Source organism: Rhinichthys klamathensis, unplaced genomic scaffold (assembly GCF_029890125.1).
Source record: "Rhinichthys klamathensis goyatoka isolate OS25496 unplaced genomic scaffold, OSU_Roscu_1.1 h1tg000005l_1, whole genome shotgun sequence".
Classification (NCBI taxonomy): domain Eukaryota; kingdom Metazoa; phylum Chordata; class Actinopteri; order Cypriniformes; family Leuciscidae; genus Rhinichthys; species Rhinichthys klamathensis.
Window position 1 is genome coordinate 1685420 of NW_026606558.1, and position 17694 is coordinate 1703113.

Consider the following 17694-nt stretch of genomic DNA (forward strand, 5'->3'; position numbering starts at 1 on the left):
GGTGCCTTGTGGTGCCATCCCAAAGAGACTCAAAATCACTTTCACGGACCTTTACCTTGATTGTTCCCTGCTAGAATGACCTGCCAAACTGAACCCGAGCAGTCTATAGCCATTTTCAAGAAACAGATATACTGTATATCTGTTGTTGCTTTTTTGTTGGTTCAAATGCTTCTATTGTTCTCCTCATTTGTAAGTCACTTTGGACAAAAGCATCTGCTAAATGAATACATGTTAAACCATCACAGAGAACGTTCTGCATTTTTACATTTTCAAAAACATAATTCTGTAAGCTGTTTCCTCATGGGGACCAAAAAAAACAAGGACACGGATTTCGGATTATGATGATTATTCATGTGACTGAAAGGACAAGAACTATTTGGAATGTAATTTATGTAGTTCATAGTTCTCTCAGTGAAAACCAGTAGGGGTCATTCCATCTTTTTTTTTTTTTTTTGTTAAATTTATATCTGGCTAAGGCCAAATGGTTTTGACATTACTGCCTTCTAGCCCCCGCTTTCCCTCTTTCGCTGTACTAAATTACACTAAATTGAGGGGGAAATTGCATATTAGCCTACTTTGCATGTATCAGATTTGATCTTTAATGTTAGACTGGCTTTCATTATAATACCTTAGATATATTGCTCACTGTCTTTAAATAAAAAATTAAGTGGTATCAAACCCTCAAGACTACTGAATGCTACTCACAGAAAGTAATTTGATTCCTGGTGTTATTGCTTTCGTAAGTATGAAAAGCTGTCTATAATGCAATGCATTCTGTCAGCTACTTACAACATAATGTGGGCTTATGATCATAATGAGAGTGCGTTTATCTAAATAGATAACCATTTACAATAGATACACTCTGCAATGTCTGAGGCCTTAGTTTATTGTGGGGAAAACAATCCCATTAAAAATCAATTTAATAATTTATTTAACCTGTAATAAATCTGTGAAATAAAATCTGCTGCAGACACAGATTTGAATGTGCAATTTCTCTTTATTCTCATCATAGAAAAAAATGGGTAACTGGTCAGGATGCATTATCCATCACAGGTTGCGGCGCCCCTCGGTTGACAACTTTCTATAAAAATATTGACTATTGACTATGTTATTGACAAAAGTGCTATGAATGCATTAGAAATCTTATTCTACAATATAAACGAATATTTAAGATCGTTGAATTAGAATAACATCGGGGAGTGGGAACTGCTATTGCCACAATTCCCATTTCCATGGTAAAAAAAATAATAAGACCTCTCGAGTTGGTCTCTATTCTCACTTTAGGATTATGGGTAGTGTTTTTCATCAGAAGAGCAGTGTTTTTCATGCTTTGCAAAACAAAGCATTTTAATCAGTTCGTTCAATTACGTTAAAATCCTATGGATTATATTCTATTCTAGGCTATCAGAAATTACAAACACTTTTTCTTACACGCACATGTGCATTGCTCAGTTTGGTAAAAAATTATTTTACTGCCACAAAAGTATAAAGAAGGTTTTTATTTTGTGGCAAAATTTAATTAAAATATACTGAAATCATAAGATTTTTTTTTTTTTAAATCATAAGAACATACAGTAAACTGCATGGGTCGATTTTACGTTTAAATCGGTTTAAATGCAACGAGAGATTGAGAGTCACATGACTCACCCATGTGTAGGAGTCAACCAATCACAGCGATTGTTTGGGTTTTCGTGATATTCGTTACTTGGTTGCACAGCTCTACGTTTAGTGTATTTGAAAAGACCATTGCAGTCTTTTCAAAACTGATGTCAAGAGAACTTATTATTAATCAAATGTCAGCTCATAAAATAACAGCTGAGTTTTATTTGCCTTCTCCATTAAAATGAGCCTGGCACCGCACAGCGGATTGTTTCGTGTACCACAGCAGAGATGTCCTGTGACTGCGCTGGATGAATCGTATGTATCCATTTTCCTGTCGCTGTTAAAGAGATAGTTCACCCAAAAAGGAAAAATACCGTACCTTAATGTTGTTTAAAACCTAAAACAAAATAAATTGTTAGACAGAATATCAGAGACAGACTATCACTTCCAGTGCATCTCTTTGCCATGCACCCAAAGAGGGATGTTCAAAACCTAGTAACCTGCCTTAACTTACCTGCACTGCTAGCCAGTTAATTATATTTAGAGACACAACCAAGCTCTAAACTTTTACAGATTCACCAGCTTCAACATGAGCAGCAGTTGCAGTTCAGGAGAATCCTTGAAGGATGCAGATTCAACAATAATCTCACAGAAAGAAGATGTGAAGAATTATAGTAAGATGAATCCTGCAGAGAAACTATCACTTTGTGAGAGACGAGCTCAGTCCTTGGCTGATAGTGAAGAGGTACACATGGAATAATCTTATACTCCGAAATACATATCTCACACTCTAATTTTGTAATGTCCCTATCATGTAACCTTACCAGTGCCCCACATTTCAGTATGATCTATTATCATTACATAAAGCAGGGGTTTTCAAACTTTTAGATGCTATGGTCCCCCATATACGACCATTTTCTTGAGAGAGACTTATTTTATGTATTACTTATTTGTTTATTTTTATCTCATTTGTATTATTTATTTTAATCTATTCATTTATTTATATATATTTTTTATTTTAATCTATTATTTGTTACTTTTTTTATTAATGTATATCAAATATGCATTTTATATTTATTTTAATATCCTTTTATTTATTTAAACATTTTTTACACTGTTTTCCTCTAAACATATCCACAGACTCCCTAGCACTTCCCTGTGGTCCCCATGGGGGCCCTGGACCCCAGTTTGAAAACCCCTGTCATAAAGCACACCGGGCATAATCTTAATCTCCAGTACATCAACAATTACTGATCATTGTATTTAATTATTTATTTTTATAATTCCTCTAGTTTAATGTTTTATGGTTGTTTGAACTTTGCAGCATGACCTCTGTATCCAGGAGCTTGTGCGTTGCCTTGCACTGACCAGACTGGTTTATGGAAATGAGCATTTTGCAGTGGCCCAAGCCCAGTCAAGACTGGCTAAAGCCTATTTGCAATACAAAGGTAAAATTGTTCATTATTTAATGCATTTAAACAGATAGAAGAAAGAATAACATACAGCGAGCTTGTTATTATTGAAAAATAAACCCTGCATTGACTGTGAATCATGCAAATTGATTTCTTTGACAGCCATTTCTAATACGTTAACCATCTCCTGACAGTATATGACCTCCTGTTTCCCAGGCTGGGCACATCAGACACAAGAACATGCGTCCCAAGCACTTGAAGTACTCAGTTCCAGCCAGCAGGAGGAGAGAGTGAGCTGCCTCAACTGCTTCCTTACCATACACCTGACTCTTGGAAGTGCTGCTCTAGTGCTTGGAAAATATCCTTGTTTACAAAAATCTAATGCCGTCGTATACATAGTGCATCTTAAGTGTTCAAATCCTTTTTAGGGACACTATATATTTTTGTACTAATGATAGTAATTTGTTAATTTACCATTGATGAGTTCTTAACTATGTGAACCTTAGCAGAGGCTGAGTCAAGCTTTCAGAAGGCAGAGATAGTCACGGGAGACATTGTAGCACATGAAGCCATGGGAAAGGAGGACAGAGTGGACACTGAGTATGAAATATTTACAAATTTAGCAAGGTATGGGACCATTTTAATCTTAATTTAATCTCATTTTAATTGTTGTAATGGCTGACTGTAATGACATGGCTGGACTAACAAGAGAGACAAAATCCAACTCTAAATGACTAGTATAAATTCCTGCCCCATTTTTAGAGAAGTGCTGAGGTCTTTGCCTTCCTTTTAAATATATCTCTGCATAATTGTTAAAGTCTAGGACTAGGAGAAGAGTGATTTATTTTGAAATAATTACCCTTAGAAATGACTTAATCAATTTTCCCAGTCTGTTTATGGCATAATAAACACATGAAATTGTATACAGGCCTGAAATATGACATGGCAGCCGAGTCCACATTGATATTCACACAAAGATATTCACACTTTTTAAGGGCTTTGGCCCTCCTGTGCTTTAGGACCTCAAGCTAATATCAACTGTAAAAGTATCTTTTTCACCACAAGGTGGTGCTCCTCATCCACAACAGAATTGAAGCTTTATGATAAAATTCACTTTGGCCACTGCTTGTGAAGGACGAATAGAAACAGAATTATGTTTTTATCTTTTATTATCATATCGTCAAGTGCCTGTGAAGCTCACACATTTAATATGAATGTCTCCAGGTTGGCCACATTCAGAGCAGAGTAGAAAATCATCTGTATAGTATACAGATGAGTATATAGTTAATAGGATAGTATTGTAGTATAATACTGTATAGTATATAGTTAACTCTCATTTCTCATGAGAGTTAACTACATGAAAATCCGCCATGCAAAAAAAGTCACTTGCATCAGTTTATTAACCATACATAAAGCAAAGGATTTACTATTCAGAAATTCAGCAGGTCTACTTTATTCACATTAAATTATTTTTATTTGGTATTCAAAGATCTTTTGTTTCTCAGGGGGGAATAGTTCCCACAGGAGGACTTGATTAACTTGTTCAATAGCTTGTATTGATCCCAGTGTTTATTATGGCTGGTCTCACCAAGCTTGACTGTGACAATGAACGACTGTGGTTTGTCTGCCAGCTGTGTTTATGTTGTGAGTGCAGAGCGACAGTATCTCCCTGGGCCCTCTCAGGTTTTATTATTGCTGCTCTTTGTTATGCGAGTAAGGGCTAATGTGTGAGAGAATATAAACTGCTTTGTAGTAAAGCTCATTTATTATGTATTTATATTATGATGTCCAGGATTTTTTTTCTACTACCCTTAGCAGGTTGTGTTTTCATCAGTTTGTCAGCTGGTTTCATGGTCCCGGAAGAATGTGCATATGCGAATTGTGATGAAAGCTTTATAATTCTTCTGCCTTTGACTGTAAAGCTAGTGTTAACATATTTGAAATGAGCGAGCCTGCACTATCAACACATACCACCACAAAACCCAGAAACAATGACACACGCTTACAGCTTTTTCATCCGGATGGAGTCAAAGAGCGAACGAACATCAGTCAGCATATCTGACATGAATCTCTGCACATATTTACATCAGCCCTTGTTCGTGACTTGCTGGTTGGGATTTTTGCCTTGAGAGAACTCAAAAGAGAAGTTTGTTCCTCCTATGTCTTTAAGTTTAACTTTAACACTCTAAGCCTGTGAACTAAGAAAAGCTTAAAAGGTTAAGTGTGTCATTTTTTCCATCCACTTAACATCCACTTGATGGCTGGTAGAAAACCTGCGTCCTAAAGAAAAAAAAGACTGTTTTAAAGGGATAGTTCACCCTGTATTTTTCTTCTGCAACCAGTTAACTAAGAACTGAAATAGTTTTGTTCACTCAATGAGTAACAGGCAGTCTATTGAATTTGAAGATTCTTGTCAAGGCAACGCATTTAGCAATTCAATGAGCCACAAGACTCATTCTTTTACCTTTATGTTAGATTTCCAAAGCCTAGGCCTACTTCATCATTTCAGCATTATTTGCCTCTTAAAACTAGAGGCAAACTTATGACCCTGATAGGTAAATTTATTACATCCAACGGTTGCAGTGAGATGCACATATATCAAACATACCCCTTTAAACCACTTCTCTGTTTTCTTTGGTTGTCTTGTAAATTAAAGATAGGATAGGCAATTTCAGAGAGGTTAGCGATAGCAAGCTAGCTTTGAAGTCATAAGATCTTCCCACCCCCTCCTCCGCCACGCCTCCCCCAAAACACATGAACGCGCGTGCACAGCCAGAGCAGTCTGTAAAACATTACAAACGGATGGCGTTAAATCACCTCAAAGCACATAACATTACAATAATAATGAACGTAAACAACTTCCAGAGCTCTGACTTGTTGTACCACCTGACTGCTGCAGATTAATTTCAGCGTTGACTAGCTCAGAGTAGAACGCCATGGGTTGCCATCTCATAATTACGGTAGTGATGGCGTGACTGCAGCATAAGCTTATTGTTTTGGTTCAGGAGGAACTGTAAATGGCGGCTGCTGTTTGTTCGCGGCACTCGGTGAATGTCTGTCTACAACTCTGCATAGCCTCATGAAACACGCTGATGATGACGTGTGAGGTCTGCGCGAGCAGGGTGCGCGGAGGTATGCAAATACAGGTTGACAGGCAGGTAAGACACCCTATTATTACATTCGGACCGAATGCAATGATTGGACGAAACATTTTTAGGTCCACAGAATATAAATGAACATTTTAAAATGTTTTTTAGATGACTTCTATAACAGAAGGTTTTGTGAACAACTTTGCCTACCCTACCTTTAAGCTGAGTTAAACTTGACTGGAGACTAAACTTGGAGTGCTGTTATAACAGTCTGAAGTAATCAGTGTTTCTTTTTTGTTTTAAAGGCAACGATGTATTTTCTGTTGCTCTGTGTCTGTTCCCCCCCCCCCCCCCCCCCCCTTTTTCTGGCACTACTCTCTATCAAGCCTGAATTCTTTCAAACATAGTCTACGTCAATATTGGTCTGTTAACAATTACTAAGCAGAAGGCTTGGGGGACTACTTGGCAGTTCATGTAAAAATCCCTAATTGCATTACGCCCCTGCACAACGGACATTAAATCAGATTTCTCCTCGCAGATTATATCTCTCCTCCCACAGAGGATGCCTGAGAGGATGGCTGGTATTATGCTGGCACTGCGTGGCATAATACAGGACGTGTTTAGGTTTGTGTCCCCAGGCAGCGCTGCATGTCCCACTGCCCCTAAAAGGAGGCCCATAGTCTGGAATTTCTGATGCAGCCCTGAAAAGTTGCCAGGGTGCTCCAGCGTACACACAGACTACTATAGGGAAACCTTGGTGGAGTCGTGTTCAAAATCTTTGCCATTTTGCAAATGTTGCCCTTGAGCGTTTTTCACTGATTGCAGTAAATCCAATTGGACATTCCGATTAAGAGCTTATGATTTCATTTAAATAAAATCTGTTACACTCTTAAAATATAAACCGAAGATTTAAGATAAGACATGTTTACAGCTCCATCATCAAATTACGCAGATATGGGTGAATACTGACAGATTATGTGTAATGTCAACCATCTCTGGTAAAATTCCACTTGCTAATTTAGAGTTGCATCATGGGATATGCACTTATCAACTATAACCTTTGTTTGTGATGCAACTTTTTTTTTTTTACTAGCCTTGTATTGATGGAACAAGGATGCTGCATGAGCAGGCTATTCCCTCTGAGATGGGGAAATTGAGTTAGTGATCCATTAGAGTGGATGACTCTGGAAAAGCTCAAGGCTTTTAACAAGATGGATTGGTGAAATATGGCATCTCCCTGTGGTGATAGATGTCTCCATTTAGCCCAGTGTTACACACCTGCCCACATCAGAGAGAAGCATCATGGTATAGTTGAGATCCAATTGAATCCAATTTTTATTTTTACATTTAACCCTTAACAGAAACCTTTAGCATTTTAATCTATTTTTAAAATAAATATAAGTTACAAAGTAACAAAATACGTTTTTTTGACAGTAAAAAAATGGCAGTGAAGACTTTTATAATGTTAAAAAAGATATCTATTTGAAATAAATGCTGTTATTTCGTCTTTCTGTTAATCAAAGCCTCCTGGGGGAAAAAATATCACGGATTCCACAAAAAGTTTAAGCAGCACAACTGTTTTCAACGTTGATAAGAAGAAGTGTTTCTGGAGCACCAAATCAAATTAGAATGATTTCTGAAGGATCGTGTGACACTGAAGAATGGAGTAATGATGCTGAAAATTCAGCTTTGCCATGAAAGGAATAAATTGCATTTTAAAACATAATAAATTAGAAAACAGTTATTTTAGGTTAAAATAATATTTCACAATATTAATGTTTTTACTGTATTTTGGTCAAATAAATGCAGCCTTGGTGAGCATAAGAGATTTCTTTCTGGAAAAATCTTACAGACTTTGTGTCTGAATACTTTTTATAGAACAGCATTGACTCTTCTGTACTTCATTTCTACACAGATAGCAGACAGCAGTGAGTCAGTTTTCTGTGCATTGCTCAGGAGCTAGACCGAATGCCCCCAGGCTGATATTGAGAGTGGAGAATCAGACCTAATAAAGACATGAGCTCTTGTGAATTGAGTTCAGCGCTGCAGGGAATGTTTGGATTTACGGCACTCCACATATTAATAAAAGAAACGGACGCCCTTTAAAGGTTCAGAGCTAGTACCACCGTCATATGCAATACACAGCAGTTCTTCTGGTTTTTAACCAGTTTGCATTGAACAGGACTCCCTTTTCTCGACCTTCGTCCTTTCATTGTTTTGGTATTTTTGCCCATGACTGGCATTACAGACGAGCCATTCTTATTATGATGGCATGCACAAGTAAGGTCAACAGTGTGCTGTATGTGACATTGTGGATTGATTTCATGATAAATGACATCTTTGTGTCTGTGTGCATGTGGTGTGTTGTATAGGGTGTACCAGCGGCAGGGAAGGCCTGAGAAGGCCCTCAGTCAATGTGAAAGAGCCTTGGAGCTGCTTCAGGAAGGAGCTCAGCTCAGTCGGATCTGCTTTGTTTACAGAAATATGGCAGCCATTGAACAGGCACAGGGACATCTGGATAGAGCCATTGAGCATCTCCTACAGGTAAATTCCTTAGATTCCAACTCATATTAAAGCAGAGGAGAGGAACCCGTTTTGGTGTATTAATACATGCTCCATAATTAACTTTATCCTGCTTTAATCACCAATATTGAGGTAAAAGAAATAAAGAAAGCATATGTAGTTTACTACTAACCAGAGGCCGGTTTGTGGTCAGTAACTTTTTTTTTAAAATGAATTAATACTTTTATTCAGTAAGGATGAATTTAACTGATCAAAAGTTAAAATCCTATGTAGTATGGGACTGTTTTCAACATTGAAAATAATAAATGTTTCTTGAGCAGCAAATCAGCACATTAGAATGGTTTCTGAAGGATCATGTGACACTGAAGACTGGAGTAAATGATGCTGAAAATTCAGTTTTTGACATAAAAGGAATACATTACATTTTAAAATATATTAAAATAGAAAAAAGTTATTTAAAATTGAGCATACAAGACTTCTTTAAAAAAAAACATTTAAAAAAATTACCGCACCCAAACTGAACATAGTGTATGACATGAGTAATTAGGAAAAATTAATTAAAAAAGAGCTGACTGGATAACTCTAATAAGCCACCTGAAACCAAACATTAATACAAAGTTAGAACGAAAAAAAGACTAAACAAAAGTCTGTACCACTTTATGCAATTTGCAACATATAAACATAGAATATTATGAATATTTCATATCAATACAATAAATGGACTGGAATGTTATTTTATTATTATTTTCCTCCAATCATCTCATGGGTTCAGATTGCATCCTCAACAAGCCATATTTGGACCATGGGTTGTGTTTTTGACATCCTCTGTCTAATGGTTTTTAAAACTGGACCACAGAATTATTTAAAGCCTGAAATGATTAATGTTTCCTTTGCTTCAGGGTGGGTCTGATATGTGATATATCTGTATTCAAGTCTCTGTATCTCTCTCTCCCTCTTCTGCAGGCTCATTCCATTGCTCTTAGTCAGAGTCCCGGGGGTCTGGAAGGGGCCCAGATCGCTCACAGCTTGGCTCTGGCCTATTCTTCCACTTCAGAGCCTCATCACAACGGTAACAGAATGCACTCACAATAGTCCATCTGAACGGGGTATTTAATTAGGCCCTGAGCATCACACAGAAATTATGAGATGTGTTATGAAGTCAATAGTATAGTAGAAATTTGAGGAAATATGTAATATGATCAAAAAGTCATTCTGTCCTTTAGATCAGTCCTTCTACAACCTGTCCTGGGGACCCCCCACCACTGAACATTTTGGATGTCTCCCTCATCAGACACCCAATTCAAGGCCTTGTCCACACTAATAAGTTTTCATTTGAAAGCGAAAGTTTTTTGTTTTTTTCTTCGTTTTAGTCTTCCGTCCACACTGAGACGGCGTTTTAGTTAACGAAGACAGAGCTTTTTTTTAAAATAAAAAAACAACAACACAGTTTTCGCTTTGTTGTGGACTGTGGAAATGGAGGCATTTGAAATCAAAGACACGTTTAGTCATGTGACGCATATTGTACCAATGATATCTATGGTTATACCGGCATTGTTGTGCCTGCTATTTACTTTCATAGTGTTGCTAAAGATAAAAGTTCCTTTGTCGAACCTTCATATTACACTCCTGCAAAGATGACAGAAAATTAACTCGCAATTAGTGTCCTGCAGGAAAACATGATGACAAATTGCATTTACACTATACGATTTTGTGTGCAACCTGGACGCTACTATGATTGGTGAGATATTTTGCTAATAAAAAGATCACGCCAGAAGGGAGAACTTTTAAATGTCTGCTCTCTCGGTATCATCTCGTGAGCTTTTATTACGTTGTATGCATGCGCAGTGAGGAGATTTAAGCATTTTCAGATGTTTCGGTGTGGTTGAGCAACATTTGGAAAATGATTGAAAACGCTAGTGTTGAACCGGGAGCATTTTGCAGCTAAAACGCTGTTTTCAAATGTATCCAGATTAATGTAGACGTAGCCCAAGTATTGCAGTCTTTACTAACGAGCTGAGTCGAATCGGGTGTGTTAGATTAGCGAGATCTACAAAATGTGCAGTGGTGGGGTTGTCCCCAGGACATGTTTGAGAAACACTGCTTTAGATCAGGGGTTCCCAACCACGTTCCTGGAGCCCCCCTAACACTGCACATTTTTCATGTCTCCTCAAACAAACACACCTGATTCAGTTCATCAGTTCATAAGTAGAGACTCCAAGACCTGAAATGGGTGTGTTAGACAAAGGAGACATTTAAAATGTGCAGTGTTAGGGGGGCTCCAGGAACGTGGTTGGGAATCCCTGCTTTAAATCTGATGTAACGTTTGGAGTTTGTCGTTGAAGTGAATCGTGTGGATCACACTGTATCTAAGTGTTTAGCAGCCTGTACATATTAAGCAGAGCTTATGTTTTAGCTGCCCTGCATAACAAGTACAGCAGTAAAGACTTGAAGGTGACCCTCAGCTAATAAACTAAATTACTGGAGTAGCTCTTCAAGGGGAAGTGGGGGAAGTGTAATTATGTGAATCTCTTTTCCCGTTTCAATAGATTCAGCTGCACACTTTTTTGAGGAGTGTATAAGTGCATATAGAAGTGCACTAGGCCCACAGGACACACTCACCCTATCTGCCCAAGATGACTTCAGTCATTTCCTCCTACTCACGGGACAACAGGAGGTCAGCTTCAAATTCATCTGAATGTGGTGTAGATTACGGAAAAGATATGGATCTTCATATTTTAACTATAGGCTATATATCATTTAAAGGTTAGGGTCAGTAAGTCAGGTCAAATGTATTTGAGTAGCACTTTTTACAATACACTGTTTGAAAGCAGCTTTACACAATATCTTAATATCTTCATGCTTAATAGTAGCATTTAGCAGATTAGAGCTGGGTGATAATATAATTACTGTGTAAATTTTGCAAAGAAGTTTAAAATCAGACAAGTGGGATTTGCTATAAAGTATATATCACTATATACTATATATAGCATTTAGTATGGTATATAGTATATGTATATTTTTATATATATATATATATATATATCAAGGATGCATTAAATTGAATGTTCTATTCATCAAATACTGAAAAAAATGTCACTTTTTTTTTTTTGTAAGCAGCACAGCTGTTTTCAACATAATTCATCATTATTCAGAATTTTGGAGGAGACATGTCATATTTATGGTGGTTAAGTTGGGGTTATCTCTTATACCGAAAGACTGTCTTTGTAAAGAGTGTTTGTTGTTTTTGTTTTTCAGAGCTGCGCTGACATCCAAAGAGAGTCTCTGTCCCTTAAGAAGAGCACGTTTGGTGAACTGAGTGCAGAAGTGGCAGAAACGCTGCAGCTGATTGGTGGAGTGGAGATGACACAGGGTCACATGAGACACGCCTACCGGACACTCAAGAAGGTGAATCAAATCTAATACATGATCACTATGCTGTAGGAGTTGGCTGTTAGCTGTTAATGGATATTTACTCGTACCTTATTCATAAACATCCGTGTGTTACATATCACATATAGTATCTAGTAAAACAGTTCTGCAATGTATCTATGATCAAACATCACAGGTATACTAAAGTCAGCACGAAACAAAAATTCACCCTCTCTATTTTCTAAATGCATGTTTTTGATTTTAATGTGAAAAATTAATTAATGCATGTTTAAAAAAAAATATTGAAAAATTAAACATCTCTCTGGTGATGTATGCTAGATTTTTCCAATCATTTAGCCCGCCGCTTTCTTACAATCGACTGCAAACTCACATTTAGATGTTGCCTCTATACAGTTAACAACCGATGTTTCTACTTCCATTACATCGTGACATTAAGGCTGCATCTGTAATCGCATACTTCCTTACTATATAGTAGGCGAAAAACAGTGTGTGACAAAAGAAGTATGTCCGAATTCACAGTACTGTTAGCTAACGCTGGTAGGTCACATGATTAGGGCAACATGATGAATGTAATACGTCCAGATTACGTTCATACTTCACACATTCATACTATATTGAATGTGCTTTTTTTGCGGTCGTACTTATTCAAAATGAGTCTACTCAAGAGACTATGCAATTTCAGACGCTAAAATAGAGTTTATCAAATAAAGTTTATTCAATATATTTCACTAAGATCCTTCCATGCAAAGTTGTTAGAGCCTGTGCAACTGCAGTTTGCATAAAAAGAGATCTGAACAGCTTCTGTCCTCAGAGCTATGCTCTAATCTTGGAGGTTAGCATGAATGTTAGACGCCTTTCCTGATATGAAACGTTCCAAGAAATAGCATTGTGTTCTTAGTCCTTCTAGAAGCAAGTAGACATTTTCATGGCCATTATACATTGCCGAGTGCTGTCAAAAGACCACTGAATCCAGTTAAAGACCTTCCACTAGAAGAAAAATAGTATTCTAAAATAGTCAACTCAAATTCTAAAATTAATTTTAAAACATGCATACAATGAATAGACATTTTATTTCAGACAGTATGTTTATTATGGTAACTTTATTTAGGAAATAAAGCAAGTTACCAAAGTTAACATTTGTTTTGGTAGCTTTATCTTTATTTAAAGCTTGATTATTTTTTAGATGGGACAATGTCATTGTTGGTGTCTTGGGCAGCTCACTTGATGCCCTCCTCCAGGAGTCATGCCACATGACGTTATTCATTGATTTTGTGTCTTTCGCTCTTAACATTTGATGCCGTAAGAAGATACTACATTATCCTTGTCTCCTAGTATGTTCTAAATTATTTTTATTTGGTCACACTGAAACCCCTTCTGAGATAATTTGGTGACTGTTGCTCTTTGGAAACCTGTCCCCACTCGTCTGTAAGCGAGCACTGTTGCTATGTTGCTTTGTTGTTGTATTGAAGGGCTCCATTTCTGGGGTTGTGAATCAGTGGTCCCACGCTCAGCGTTTCCTCAGGCTACTAACCTTTCCCCGTTACCTCTGACAGATACGAGCAGCTCATATCATATTCTTTCTCCTGTAATCATGACAGCTGCTGCAGCAGAGCAACACACTCTCACTTTAGACTTTGGCCTAAAGCCAGGGTTGTGTGGTTAAAACAGAAACAGGGATTTAAATAAGCGATAATAAAGTTAGATTATATACACAGTATAGTCTATTATGTTTTATGCAGTCTTTAGATGATATCCAGTCCTTTTTTGAGAGCCACAAAGCAAAGACACACACACTTTTGAAAGTCACTGCAACTGTTTTCCCATTGAAGTGGACCCATGACATCACTTTTGCCTGTGGAAAGTGATGAAAACATCGACTGAGACTTTTCAATCATGAAGGAAACTTTGAACAGTACTTTCCTTTGTCTTTTTATGGAAAGACTGCTGTCATGTCGTCATTTTGAGTGTTTTTCATCCTAACCGTTGCTGTTGTTTTGAAGAAGTGAATGAGAGTGGGTTTATTTGAGGAAATTAAGTGGCTTGGCCAGGTATCCTGTAATATCTGTGCCAAAGGCACTCCTCCTCTCTACTATGTCTGTGAAATCAGAGTCAAGCCGTTCACTACCCTTTGAGCTCCACAAAGCAGAGCACTAAATCTTACTTTATAGGTTTGAATTTTAGCTGTAACAAATACACACTTTTTTGATATTTTAGTTTCACATTCACAGACAGTTATGACTGTATTGAAGCTCAGCTAGCCATTTATGTTTCACCAGGCAATCACATTATGAAATAAATGTTTTTCACCAAAACACATTGGCTATATTTATTGGCACCCCAAGATTTTTTTACTAGTAAAATATCTCTGAAGTATATTCCCATTAATCTTTATAAAAAATGTTTAACACACCAGCGTGACTAGGAACATGAAATTGTCTAGCTATGATTTCTTGTTCCACTGGAGTATAAATATGAGGAAACACAAAGGCCAAATTCCCTAAATCATTCATCACACTGAGTAAAACCAAAGAATATGGTTCAGATGTGCAGCACAAGATTGTTGAGCTTCACAAAATAGAAAGTGTCTGTAAGAAAATAGCTAAAACATTGAAAATCCCCATTTCCACCATCAGGGCAACAATTAAGAAGTTCCAATCAACTAAAGATGTTACAAATCTGCCTGGAAGAGGACGTGTGTCTATATTGTCTTAATGCACAGTGAGGAGGAACGGATGGAGAACTGCAGAGATTACTTGAGTCTTGGGCGTCAGAAAGCCTAAAAACAAAATTTAAACAACCCCTACATCAGCACATTTTGCTTGGGAGGGTTTCAAGAAAAATCCTCCTCGCTCATCCAAAAATAAACTCCAGCATATTCCGGACCGGCTTCTATGGTCAGATGAAACAAACAAACAAAAAAGAGCTTTTTGGCAGCAAACCCACCAGATGGGTTTGGTGCAAACAGGGATAAAAAGTAACCCATGCCTACGGTTAAATATATAGCTGGATCTTTAATGTTGTGGGCCTATTTTTTTGCTGGAGGCCCTGGACATCTTGTTCAGATACATGGCATCATGGATTCTAGCAAATACCAACAGATAAAAAATCTAAACCTGACCACTTCTGCTAGGAATCTTATAATGGGCCGTGGTTGGATCTTCCACCAGTACAACGATCCAAAACAAACATCAAAATCAACACAAAAATGCACAAAATGGAGCTTCTGGCATGGCCATCTCAGTTTCACGACCTGAACCCAATAGAAAATGAGTGGGCTGAACTGAAGAGAAGAAGCGCCAGCATGGATCTGGGAATCTGAAGGATCTGGAGAGATTCTGTATGGAGGAATGTTCTCTGATCTCTTGTCAGATGTTCTCCAAACTCATCAGGCATTATAGGAGAAAACGCAGAGCTGTTATCTTGGCAAAAGGAGGTTGCAAAAAGTATTTAATATACCAATAATTATGGCCAACGTGTTTTGGAGAAAAGCATTATTTTATTCCACAATATGATTATCCCCCACCTCCCCCCCCCCCCCCCCCCCCCCACTTTCAATTATTTTACTTCAATAAAAGGCTAGATTTATACATACATATGCATTATGTTGTAATTATATAAAAAATATACATGCATATAGAGTATAGCTTGTCACCAATGTTCTCAAATGTTTTGCTAACCATGTATATCTGTCTCTCTTTCAGTGTCTGGATATTCAAAGTATGCTATATGGTCCTCAGCACAAGAAAACCAAAGCCACACAAATAACCGTGGACATGCTGTCTCAGTGAGTTTCCTACTCAATCATGTGTTACACAACTATAGCAGGAAGTCACAGTGCACTCTAAAAATCTGCTTTCAGTGCAGTACGCGGACATTTCACCTGAATGTAGAGTGTTGCTGAAAGTGAATATTATTAATAGATGAGGCATTTAATGCTTTGTGGTCTTTTTCTAGGTCACCAGAGGTCAATGAGAGACGTAAGGAAAGTCGTCTTGAAAAAAGGCCTCCATTCTGTGCAGTGGTATCATCTGCATCTGAGGGGACATCTAGTATGTCTACCTCATAACAGCAGTGACCAGCAGGGCTGTTTGTGGCATGGATGTTTGACCTCATCCTATTTCACCAAGGGAAATCTGTGGATTGGAAAAAGCAAGGCAGTGCTTCTAGAACGGCACACAAGCTCTATTGTGTCTTTAGAGTGCTTGGCAAGGTGACTACCTCTGCACTTCAAAAAATGAGAACTGTCCAGTAGTGATCTAATACACCGTCACAGTGGTTTCTCCAAACACTCTCTGACTGGTGAGCGGCAGGCCTCTCTGCAAAGAGTTTTAATTCTTACTGGTATAATATTTCTAAGAATTGAGCTGAACACACAACTCTGTAAGGGTTTGTTTATTGTGTTTGCATGTAAACCAATGTTCAGACAGTGAGCAGATTAGTCTTTTTAAGAGTAAAACAGCACACAAAACACCCCTTTTGTGAATTTTAATTTTGCAAAAATACCCCAAACCAATCTTTGCTAAGGCAGTTAATCATGTATAGCAAACTGTAAATCTGTAGATGGGCAAAATTAGGTTTCACAGTGATGGTTGAGTCCTAAAATCCTAGTATGCATAGATTCAAATAAACAACGGCAGGTTCTGAAACACCATCTTAAGGGATGCAGATAAATGGTCGGAAATGGTTAATAATGATCCTTAATAACTTATGATGTATCTGTTACAACCTTTTTGCTGTTGTGTAGCACCCCAGCCTAAGTAATGAGTAAGACTCAAACACCCCTTTATCAACACACAACCCAGAAATGGGATTCTTTCATCTTGTATTATACTGGATATTATTTAAGTCTCTTAAATGTGAAAAATCATATTGCGAGTGACTCTTATATTCTGCTTTGTGTCATCAAAACAAATGTAAAAACTCACACACATTAAATGACATTAAGCACCATTTGCACCCAGTTTAATAAGGTTAAATCAAATTTATTCAAACTTGTTTAAGAACCCCTGGGATCACTGTGATAACATATATGATATTGAGGATCTCATTTCTAGATCTATGATAGTTTATGATAATACTGACTTAAAAAGCTACTTGAAAATGAAATGGTAAATCATTAAATAAATTGGAAATGATGTTACACTTTTTTTACTCCCAGCATTGTTAACAGGCACAGGACTGTCACCATTGCAGCATCTGGTGACATTAACATTAATATGCTGATATCTGTTAAAAGATAAATAGAAAAAATAGAGGAAAACACACATGCTTACACTTGTAATCTTCAGACACTATTTTACCTTGTGGTGTCAATGGAATCCTAAAAATAGACTGTCATTTAGTGGAGCTGAATCCTCATATTGCGTAATAGGTTGTGACTCAGACTTAATAGCACCGAATAGCTATTCTGGAAGCACTTACACACTTCTGTGTAAGCTGCCTAGCACTTATTTTTAATGCGAGATTTCTACAAGGATCTACGATCCTCCCTCTCTCACTGTCTCTGTACAGTACTAGAGCAATGAAAAATGTGTTGTCCTGGAAGAGCAGGATTGCTAGATTAGTCCTTGCTGGTCTAATGTCATTTAAGGATTAAGAGATCTCTGGATCTCTTACAGGAAGGGCAGTCTAGTGCTTCTCACCTTCAGAACTAGAAAGTGGCCAAATGTAGACCACAG

At 37.5% G+C, this 17694-nt stretch overlaps 1 protein-coding gene across 1 annotated transcript; it reads left to right on the plus strand.

Annotated features, from left to right (window-relative positions):
- Positions 1 to 1739: 1739 nt before the first annotated feature.
- ttc23 (tetratricopeptide repeat domain 23) lies at positions 1740 to 16579 on the plus strand. Its single transcript, XM_056254735.1, has 11 exons — positions 1740 to 1917; positions 2176 to 2347; positions 2927 to 3050; positions 3231 to 3372; positions 3516 to 3641; positions 8476 to 8647; positions 9590 to 9695; positions 11173 to 11300; positions 11882 to 12031; positions 15718 to 15800; positions 15971 to 16579. Exons 1-11 carry the CDS (start codon positions 1844 to 1846, stop codon positions 16080 to 16082), a joined length of 1389 nt encoding a protein of 462 aa, XP_056110710.1. The 5' UTR covers positions 1740 to 1843; the 3' UTR covers positions 16083 to 16579.
- Positions 16580 to 17694: the final 1115 nt, after the last annotated feature.

Coding starts and splice junctions, on each gene's coding strand:
- ttc23 (XM_056254735.1), top strand. CDS start 1,844: ATGAGCCTGGCACCGCACAGCGGATTGTTTCGTGTACCACAGCAGAGA. Junction 3,051..3,230: donor AGCCTATTTGCAATACAAAG/GTAAAATTGTTC, acceptor CCTGTTTCCCAG/GCTGGGCACATCAGACACAA. Junction 9,696..11,172: donor TTCAGAGCCTCATCACAACG/GTAACAGAATGC, acceptor CCGTTTCAATAG/ATTCAGCTGCACACTTTTTT.